The sequence below is a fragment of the Mytilus trossulus genome, chromosome 4 (genome assembly GCF_036588685.1).
Source record: "Mytilus trossulus isolate FHL-02 chromosome 4, PNRI_Mtr1.1.1.hap1, whole genome shotgun sequence".
Taxonomy (NCBI): Eukaryota; Metazoa; Mollusca; class Bivalvia; order Mytilida; family Mytilidae; genus Mytilus; species Mytilus trossulus.
In genome coordinates, this window is record NC_086376.1 from 17,349,597 (window position 1) to 17,361,039 (window position 11,443).

Below are 11,443 nucleotides of genomic sequence, written 5' to 3' on the forward strand. Positions count from 1 at the left end.
TTAGTTTTTCGTTAGTGTACAAATAGAAATTGATGATTACTTGTCATTTCCGGGCTTATATATGCGGTGTGGGTTGTATATGGTTACAGGTCGTAAAATTACCTATAGGTGTTAATTTCTGCGTCATTTTATTTCTCTTATTGGCAATCATACCATATCTTCTTTTTATAACAACGATCGTACTATGGTTCATATGTTTTACTTGGACAACATTTCATGAAGCTTATTTTTTAATGATATTTAAAGGTTGCACTCTAGATCAGTGTTTGGTACATTTCAACGTTAACGCGATACGCTGTAGACACACGTCATCTAATCTTTCTTGATGCTTGAGACAATACATTTATTTGATAAGGATCTTAATAGTAGACTAAAGAACTGTGACACTCACCAATCATGTTCATTATCTATTTATTAACATGAATATTAAGTTATTTAGTCCATTTTATATAGACTATTTAGTGGGACAATTTATATAACCTTTGGGTTATAATAAGCAAGGACACCATAGAACTGGACCAAGCACCGAACTTTCGTATACATAAATTTTGGTAAGGAATTCGTATTTTTAGTAAAGTTTTTTCTTTCTATTTGATTGCCATTAGAGATAATGCAACGTTTGAGGTCAACGTCCTATTCATTAGTAACTTAAGTGCAGAAGATAATAGAAATAATAGGGTATGGGTATTTGTCATTTTCGGAGGCCGCAAGGTTAAATTAAAGATAATTCATAATAAAAACAAAGCAAAAAACAAAACACACCAAAAACCTCAAGTTGAAAATAAATTTTTAACAAAGCAATTCAAGAAAATTGTCATACAGAGAAATCGAAATTAACGTTAAAAAAATAGTGATAAACTTATCAAACTATATCCAATGCCGGACTATCCACAGAGTTATTCATGTCACTGCTAACTTTTGCTAACTATTAACACCACTGGGTCGATGCCACTGCTGTTTGTCCCCGAGAGTATCACAAGCCTAGTACTCAGCACTTCGGTGTTGACATGAATATCAATTATATAGTCTTTTTAATAAATTTCCTGCTGACAAAACTTTAAATTTTTCAAAAACTTAGAATTTTCTTATCTCAGAGATAAATTACCTTAGCCATATTTGGCATAACTTTTTTAATTTTGGGTCATCATTGCCCTTCAACTTTGTACTTGTTTGGCTTTATAACTTTTTTTTATCTAGTCGTCACTGATGAGTCTTATGTAAAAGAAACGCGCGTCTTGCGTATTAAATTATAATCATGGTACCTAATATACATAAATTGATAAATATTGATACAAAAACTTAAAAAAACAAAGACGCATTTATCAATCCGACACCGATAAGTTACGTTCAGGTCACCTTTCACTAGATATCTTAAAGTCTTACCTCGAATATTCTCAATAAAGGGTTAAATAAAATGTTACTTGGATATATATAGATATCTGAAATACCCTTATATTATTCAAAGACAATAACAATCAAACCCAAGGAGTAAACAAAGACTCACAAAACCAATGGACATGTACATTTACATGTATATTGAGGCAGAAGCGTAGTTCCCAGTTTTCTAACCTGAAAGGGCTCGGTGATTAGTCAGATAAATAGATAATGTCATTCAATCACGATAAAATAGAAATTATAATATTTTTGGATATTGAGATACCAGATCAACATTTTTCTTTAAATGATAAAGTATAAGTACATACCATTGCAACATTGGAGTTTAGTAATGACAAAAAATAGAACAATTATATAGTATAGTTAAAGAAAACACCTGTTACGCGTGAGAAAAAAAATCATACCCGAAAACGTTCTTCAGTAGATCTGCAAGCACATATATGTTTGTAAAATTTTCAAATAAATTAAGTTATTGATTCTGTAAATGATTCCGTATTGCACCTAATATGAAGCAACTACTTATTGAATAAACAAGATCACTTTTTTGGCCAAAAAAAATACCTCAAAACCCTGGTGTATTGCTCCAATCTCTTTTAAACCTTCTTTACGAAATTTAACAAAGATCTATATTTTTAAATTCAAAGAAATTATGCAACCATTACATGTAATATGTAATAAAAATAAATTACAAAACAGATCGCCAAGGATAATTCAACAGGTCAATGCAAACAACACTTTCATTTTTCTTTTCTTCGCATTTGATGAACAAAATAAAATAATTATGACGAATAAACAATATTTATTTCCAATTATACAATAGGAAAACAAGTATTTAACCAGGCTGATTATTCTCATACACCGAAATAGTAGTACACACAATATTATTATTATGACCCAAAGTTATAAATATATTTAATATATACATTATGCAATTGTGTTATTGACAAGATCATAGGCATAAATAAGATGTACAGATTGAGATAAAATAACAAATTTTTTAAAGCAAATTTTTGTCGAACAAGATGATAAAATGAATACCAAATATGAAAATATATAATAAAGAGAGCTTATAAATAAGTTCTGTCAGTGGTAAGAATACCCACAACAATATTCAGTTAACCCGCCGTTGAAACATATCAACGATACTTAACGTCTTCTCATTTGATAGTTTCAATGTGGTTGGAGTAGTCTTTGCTATTCAAAGTGCAAAGGGTGAGATGAGTCATCGATGATGTAAAATTGGTCGTCGTAGAACGTGAATTCGACCCGAGGTTTCTAGCAAAAATAGCAACGATTACAACATTTCATAAGTCAGCGTTTGATTTATTGAATAAGAAAAATATTATTATCGGTGATTCGTGTGAACGATTCTTCTATTAGTTTTGGAGATTGTCAGGTTTAATGTAACTTGACACGTACTATGGTATATCAATTCTTAAATTAATGATGTTTTCTGAAATAACTCACACAGAGCTACCGAAAGTACAAATATCAAATAACGATAAATTAAGTTGTACTAGTATGCAGAAAAGAAAATTGGCACTCATAATCATTGCGAAAAAATTAGTATTTGTTTTACTAAAATTTATTACATTAAAAAAAAAAGATCAGCCAATGCTGTAATATACAGTGTGGATTACTGATCCTTTAACATATAATATTTATTTACACTCTTAAATCAGTGGGAATAGAAAGTTATTTATCACATTAATTGCAACCAATGTTCCAAACATAGTAATATCATTTGACGATCGCGATTATCAATATCACAAAAGCATATTGGCATCTGAACAAACATATATTGTACAATAATAAAAGGACACTTGTAATTGTTGCATTCATCGTATTTTCTTTGCTGCGTTTAACAAAAAGGAAAAAGAGATGAACAAGAAAGACTGCAAACAAACAAGATAAACTTTCCCGTTATTTGAAAGAGAGAAGATGCATAAATAGTCATCATAAAAGACAAACAATAGGGTTACACAATCGGACAGACTGGTCTCTTTATGTAAAGAACGGTATATACAGTAATTGTTGGATATGATGCATAGTATATCATGTGCCACTACCTTCCAAAAAAAATTAGCAATGATAAATGCCATACGAGGAACAATTAAAAAAAACAAGTTGTATTGTAGTTTATCTGTATGCAAATGATCAGTAGAAGTTTATTCGTCGATATCCTTTCTTATCGTATATTGAATATTACAGAGTTCGTTTGATATACGAATTGTTTTTATCTTTTATGTTTTTGTCTGTTTGACATTTCCTTGTCAATCGTACCCCATCTCTTTATCTTTTTATTAGAATTTATAAATGTGATTTTACTTCTTGCATACATAATTCATCAATTACGTACCTTGCAGACACTTGTCAGCAATAATCATGCAAAATTCTTAATAAAATCGAAACAATCAGACTCAAGCGTTTGACTTATTTGAATACTCAGAATGAAACGTGTATCGGATCAGGACACTCATATTCAAACGTCTGTTTTGACAGATGATGACTTTAGTAATGATGAAAAATGAACAGTTTTAACTAAAAATGTATTGTATATTAAAGACCAAATTTTAATTTTATTTTCTTTGAAAAGTAGTTATCAATAATTAACTAACACGGTCTTATCTTTTATTGGGGTCATTGAAATCGTGATCTATATTACTGGACAAGTGTTATCTCCTAAACAACTATTTCCGCTGTGGTCAGTTCTACATTAGTTCTGTTTGTCACTGTAAATTGTCGACTCAAGGTAAAATAACGTAGAAAATTCATTAAAAAAATTTCTTAAACATCTTTAAAATCTATTTTCTATTTGTATAATGCATTTACATTGATAAGTATATCATCTATTGATAAAAGTATTATTATAAGAACATAATTGAATTAAATCGTAAATTGAAATACAAAAAAAATCTTCAGATTAAAGTAAGCAGTTCTACTGTTGATGTTGACTAATTATATATTCAGAAATGAAAATGCTAGTGCAGATTACTCTAGCATTGTCAGTTGTTGGAATAGTGCTCTGCCGACCTAATTATCGAGATGGAATACCTAATGGTTATAGTGTACCGAATATGTGTGGAACCTCCGCTTTTTGGGATCCAGTAGGACATATGAACCCTTTCCATCACACTAGGAGCCAAAATCCATTTGGAGCTGTAAGTAGACAATTTGTTAATTCGGAAGGAAACGGATATAACACTATTTATTTTATGTGTTTTTTTGTATTTACCTCATACAGGAACACACCAAAAAATAATCAATTAAAAGCCAATGGACCTTTAAACTTATATATACTAGTGTATCGAATCCATCTATTGTGACCTTTACCTTATGTAGTGGGAACCGCAGTTTCATAGAATAGTTATTGCTTTGTTTATTGAATATCGTTAAGATATATTTCAGTATATGCTAAAATAGACGAACAATATACATGATATCAATTAAAAGTGGAAAGGATTACGTTAATGGATTGATTGGCAGTAGTTCGGCCGCTCAAACCTTTAGACTTTTAATCCCCTAGCAGGTCAATTTAGAGCTTACTTTATGTATGACAATAGTCAACTGTCTCGAAGAATGGCTATTGTCCTCTTTATATTTTATAGATTTTTTTAAGTCTAGTCTCTCATTGACGTATAAAGTATATCCATTGATTGATTCACAACTTAGGTATGAAGCGCAACAACAGTATTCCAAAATTTTGAGTAGCTCTATCTACACACCTAGATTTTTCTTGTTGGTCAAGTCAAGAATCTAATGTTCAGTAGTTGTCGTTTGTTAATGTGGTTAATAAAGGTTTCTCGTTCTTATTTTTTTTATATAAATTAGACCATTGGTTTCCTGTTTTAATAGTTTTGAACTAGTTATTTTTGGGGCCCTTTATAGCTTGCTGCTCGATGTGAGCCAAGGCATCGTGTTGAAGACCGTACTGTAACCTATAATAGTAATTTTTTAATAATTGTGACTGTGATGGCAAGTTGTCTTATTAGCACTCATACCACATCTTCTTTTATCTATTACATACTTTCATTTTGTTGAAAGATTTCTTGCTAAAATTTTAGCACAAATGCATTGTTCAACAATATTGTTGACCGTTTTCGTTATTTCCATATGATAAATGAATATTTTTATAAACTTACAACGATACATATTTCTTTAACAAAACAAAGGAGAATGTATTCATCAACGTGTTTTTATACTAAAAACATCGAATAAACTTTTCAAACTGGTAATTATATTTGTTTCCATTCATGTCTTAATTTGCAGGCCTATAGTGCGTCTGGAAGATCATGGTTAGCTATTTGTAATCAGGATTCTGACAGAGATGGCAAAACAAATGGTGAGGAACTAGGAGACCCCAACTGTGTATGGAGACCTGGTCAGACACCTGACAGTAGAGCAATTGGACATCCAGGTATGAATCTTACATATAAACACAAAAGTATGCCTCTTCACATTCCATTCCTACTTATTACCGACTCATAGTTAACCACACGCATCTCTGAATAACTCGTCTAAATTCGCTGTCACTTTTAACGACTTACGAAATTTGATCTTCTTTAACCCCTTACAATATTAATATAAGTACCCAAAACCCATTCGTATATCGCGTGCAATAAATATTTCTATCTGTGAATTCACAGTAATAATCGAATGACTCTTAACGATGCTTTCTTTTCGATTACGATAAGTTACGATTATTTTGCTTACGGATTATATACTGCATATTACGAGTCTTGTGTGTTGTTGACGATGTTTCTTGGGTCATCGTAACAGTCATTGACAAAAGACTTCTAAGAGTTACTATAATGCCAGCACTATATGTCAATCAAACTGATTGAAAGATAATATTTTCATCATATTCATGAACATCAACCAAAAGTCCTCCCGTTATTGGTTAAGTATCATGATATCATAAATTATGCGATATTACATAACATGTATTCCAATTATTGATTTTAGGATAAAAGTGTTTAATCCCAATCCAAAGAGTAGATCCAAATCTATTTCAAAAATACAATGATAACATGAATAGCAAATTTTTCTGCACCAGAGACATTCATTTTGACAATGAATGTCTCTTCAGTGATGTTCGAGCCAAAATAAAATATAATAACCTATAAACTCAAAAGACAAAAAGGTATAGCAAAAAATGGGCAAGGAATAAGAGATTTATACGAGAGAGAAACACCCCTATATTGTTTTAATAATTTTAAAAGTTTTGTTACATCAAATCCTAATAACACAGAATCCGTATTTTCATGCTAATAACTAGACATCAGTTTTGTTACTATACTACTTATACATAAGACGGTTAGGTTAGCCTATGACGTGAATGGCGACCTAGGTGTATGGAAACTTACCATAACAGATGAAATGTGAATACCTTAACGATTAAGATTTCTGCATGTTGATTACTGGTAACAAATTATGTCCTTGTAGCGATGATACAATTTTGCAAAAGTGTTCACAAGTTTGTGATATCGACTATCTTTGTGTAGTACTTTTTCAATAATAAAGAGCTTTTTTCTCGTTTAAATCAAATAATGTGTTGCATACACAAGCGAATAGAACAAGTTCAGTTATCAAACACCATATGATGAATATTGCCTAAAGAAATTCGCCATCTAAATATAGGCAACAGTAGTATACCGCTGTTCCAAAGTCATAAATCGATTGAGAGAACAAAAAATGGGGATATCAAAGTAAAACCGAGGAAAAAACATCAGTATTAAGAGAAAAAAAGTAACAAGCAAAACAATGAAGTGCAACATAAACAAACGACGACATACATAGAAACGACCTATTTGAAAACAATAACCATATTCCTGTCTCAGTAGAGTACATTTATCATATCAAAGCAGGTTTAGTTGAAATATTTCTTTTATGAAGAAAAAATCCCGTTAATAGTTTTCAAATGTATTTCCATTTTCACTGTTTTGATACCAATTTAATTAACTATGTATATTTTATCTTACTGGAGTTATGATGCAAATTGCTCTATTGGGAAAAGGGTCATAAAATTTTTCAACAGATTCGAAAGCACAATTACGAGTATGAAATCTATCAATTACTCATTTCTTTAAAAAGTACTTATATTAGCTAATTTTAAAAATGATAAAAATATTATTAGCTTTGATATACCATTGTGCTATAATATAATCAAACAGACGAAATAAATCTATATATTAAGCTGGATTTGGCATTTGGAATTTTGGGTTCTCAATGCTCTTCAACTTTGTACTTGTTTGCCTGTATGACTATGATGATCTGAGTGTCGATGATACGTCTAATATAGACGGCATGCGCGTCTGGCATATAAGAATACCAGCCTTTGATAACTATTAATGTGTTTGGAGTCAATTGGAACTGATAATATTGTCCGGCTAATCAGCGTGGAGAAAAAAACAAAATTCTTACCGAAATCTTAATCTTTTGTTTAATAAAAAAAAGGACTTTTATGGTATTTAAAAGACAAAAAAGCTTTCATAGTATTAACGAGAAATAGGACAAGTGGTATATTCGTTCGTACGCTCTATTGTAAAGTATACAAGCTGTAAAATCGAAAAGCCTCGTAAATACTCGTAACTGTTCGTAACAACATGTTAACTAATTAAAACACATAAAAGGTTGAACTTTCGTAATTTATTCGTTTTTTTTGGTTATATTGTAATTAGTTGTTCGTAGTCGCGGATGTTTCTATAAACACATTGACTCGATATAATCCTTATCAAACCACAAAAAACTTTTAATTAAAAATCTTAAATCGGTCGCAAAACGGCAAAATCTTACGAATTTGTACGATATGTAGTTAGGATTTGTAAGACAATGTCAATGTATGTGAAGGCAGTGTTTAGTATTTTAACATACTTTTATATCATAAACTTATAATCTCCAAGCTTGTTATTAAATTTTAATTCATTATGTCTATTGCAGGTATATGTGAACCAGTTGGAAGTCAGATATGTTCAGGTCAAAACTTTAGATGCGACTGTCTTGAACATTGTTAACTGTGATTTTTCACTGTATATCCAATGTAGTTTTAAGATTTATTTCCAATAAATTTGTAGTTAAACATTCTGATTATATCTTGACCTATATTAACGAAGAAACATAAATATTGTCAATGTCGGTTGATTTTGTTTTCAATAAATCGAAACATAACTTTACATATACATGATATATGGCTTGATCATTATAAACTCTTATGGTCTTACATCTAAACAATACTCATTGTTGCACTGCAATTCTTGATCATCTTGGTAATGACGTCTTTACGATAAATTCGTTTTTCGTGTACTACTTGGTATTTTAGAGATCGATAGTCAACTGAGTGGCAAAACAAAAGAAAGACGATGAAAGTACAAAGAAGTTCACAAAACACTATGTAGAAATCGATAGACTAGATGACACGAACCCACCACTACTAAGATAAGCAGATCCTACTACACATGTTGTACCTGTTTATTCGTATGTGATACTCTAACACGATAGTCAGATTCGGCTGCTCAGCGATTACACTCGTTTTACTGACACAAACGGTAAACATAGAACCAGAATATATGACAAACGAGACGATTTCAATTTTGAATATGAATGCAATATACGAACTTCACCTGCATATGGAATATACATCCCCATACTCATTTGTTTTTGAGCTTTCAATTTTACCATTTAATTAGGGACTTTCTGTTTTTTCGATTTTCATCAGAGTTCGGTATTTTTCTTATTTTGTCTTCTTTGTCCCAAGTACGTAGCAAATTCAAATGGAAAGTCGGTAATAAAATGGAAAAATGGAAAGATCAATCAGCTGTAATTAGATAGTTGTCGACGGTTATTTCACTTATAAACTGTTTTTTTTTTTTATCATATCAGAGCCTTGTATAGGTTACTATAATGCATTAGTTTTGATCGTTGTTGAAGGCTATACGATAACATATACTTGTTCTATGGTCGCTTGTCGATATCAAATCTTAGTAAAACAAAGGTTTTGTTATTCATTGCTGTTGAATCAGGACTCCCATCAATGACTACTTCGTTAAGTACTTCAAAAGCTGCAAGTCAAATAATGCACGTATAGATGTAGAAATAAACTCAAATCAACGTCCGATCTGCAATCGATGTCTTCATCTGACGTCACAATAAACAGACTATAAAAAAACATTACAAATCGACGTCCCATTTCGTATCCCTCTAATCGACGTCCAGTGTTTGGTTTCTCTAATCAATGTCCGTTTTGTTGACCTGGTTGCAATAAAATCACAAGTTTTATCTAATGGGGGATTAAACCTTACGCTTAAAAGATCCTGAAAAATATACGTCCAAATCATAATTCTTTTCAACTTTTCGACTGATTGTTTTATACTTTCTATTGTTTGAGTCTGTATACCATGTATACTGACCTTTAGATGTCCTTGATTATCTGAGCTATTGTCTAATTGTTGTCAAATGTATACCCAAATGTCATTTATTCATATAAAAAAGAAATAACCCACAACATAATAAAAATCGACGCCTTTCACCAAAACATAAATCATGATGCATGTACATGTAATTGTAATATGATGTTTGTCCTTTTATATTGATTTCAACTAATATAAGAAAACAGTTACAAAGTTTATGTCAGGTACTTCACAAAAAGACATTTTTGCTTTACAAAATACTGATACTGTGGATTCATTTTTTTTCGTGGGTATCAATTTTCGCGGAGAGCTAAAAACTTGCATTTTCGTGGATATTTGATTTCGTGGTTTTGCCAATATCTGCAACAAAACCTTTTTGAAAATACACTATTCGTTGAACGTTTGAAATCGTGGTTCGTTTGTACCCACGAAACCCACGAAATTTGGTATCAAACGAATATTAATGAATCCACAGTACTATAAATAATGATCAATTTACAAAGTAATGATTCAATGACGTTGGACATCACGATGAGTGTTTCATCATCGATCGACGACTATTTATGTGTCATAATTACTCCCCATTGGACGTCGATAAGAGGGTTCAAATATAAGACACTGAGGTGTGAAGGTGACGTCAGATTATGGCCGTAGATAAGAGACCGGACGTTGATCTGAGTCTAACATACATACATAGCTACTAACATATTTGCCTATTTTCATCATCGAACAAGTGAATATGACGAGCGATTCATTGCTCATAGAGTCAAAACACGTTGAACCCACGATAAAGCAAATATGTTTTATCCGTCAAAGTTCAAGGTCTGAATTTTTTTACTGTGTTTTCTTGTAAGATGTGCTATAACATCGACATATTCGCAGCTACTGAAAATAGTTCATATACCCAATGCAGACCCTGTTCACATGATTAAAATAATAATCAATGATACTTCAAAGTATGTAAAATTGTACAATAAAATCGTCTACTCCTACCTATAGTCTGTTGTAGCTTTCTTGATGCACTGAACATAAATATGTTCTAGGTAATTAATGACAAACACAACTGACATGAAATAAGTATAAATTCATTATTTCATTCATGGTTTATGGCTTCGCAATGTACTGTTGTTTTGTTATTTTAAACCTAAAATGACTGTTCAAATTCTCACGTAAGTTTATAAGTAAAGTCTTCTATAGCATCAGAATTAACGTGGTGCAACTCATTTTCGCTGGCATAATATAAAGCTTTTTCTCAAAATATATTATAAGTATAAAGGATGTTTTTCCTCCATTAGGCAGATATTCTAAAACGTAATAAGTGTTGTTCATTTATTTGGATTTTACTTAGTCTGCATAAGCTATCAATGGAGTTCCTGTAATATTATCTATACAGTTTACATCAACTTTTTTCTGATTAAGAATTCTAGAAAATCTAAATTTAACTTTCAAAAATTTATTCCAATACGTTCTTCATTCAAAGCTTATTAGAAGTTAGAGTTTTCTTTTTCTGAATTTTCACCACGACTTTAAAACAGACATGTTTTCTATTGGCAGAACATTTATATCTATTTGATAATAATATCACATAGATTTTAAATATTAAAGTCATATGGTTAACAATAAGAATTTCATTAAGAGTAAAA

At 31.0% G+C, this 11,443-nt stretch overlaps 1 protein-coding gene across 2 annotated transcripts; it reads left to right on the forward strand.

Annotated features, from left to right (window-relative positions):
• Positions 1 to 384: 384 nt before the first annotated feature.
• On the forward strand, positions 385 to 8,473 carry LOC134713772 (temptin-like). 2 transcript variants are annotated; one of them, XM_063575060.1, is made up of 4 exons: positions 385 to 551; positions 4,366 to 4,556; positions 5,665 to 5,812; positions 8,335 to 8,473. In XM_063575060.1, the coding sequence occupies exons 2-4, from the start codon at positions 4,368 to 4,370 to the stop codon at positions 8,406 to 8,408; spliced, it is 411 nt and encodes a 136-aa protein (XP_063431130.1). In that variant the 5' UTR covers positions 385 to 551; positions 4,366 to 4,367; the 3' UTR covers positions 8,409 to 8,473. The 2 variants fall into 2 exon arrangements, with proteins under 2 accessions (XP_063431130.1, XP_063431131.1); XM_063575061.1 differs by lacking the exon at positions 385 to 551 and adding an exon at positions 4,036 to 4,147.
• The last annotated feature ends 2,970 nt before the right edge of the window (positions 8,474 to 11,443 follow it).

Excerpts from the sequence above, each read along its gene's own strand:
- LOC134713772 (XM_063575060.1), top strand. The coding sequence starts at position 4,368 with ATGAAAATGCTAGTGCAGATTACTCTAGCATTGTCAGTTGTTGGAATA. Across the intron at positions 4,557-5,664 it reads GCCAAAATCCATTTGGAGCT|GCCTATAGTGCGTCTGGAAG; the intron begins GTAAGTAGACAA and ends CTTAATTTGCAG. Across the intron at positions 5,813-8,334 it reads TAGAGCAATTGGACATCCAG|GTATATGTGAACCAGTTGGA; the intron begins GTATGAATCTTA and ends TGTCTATTGCAG.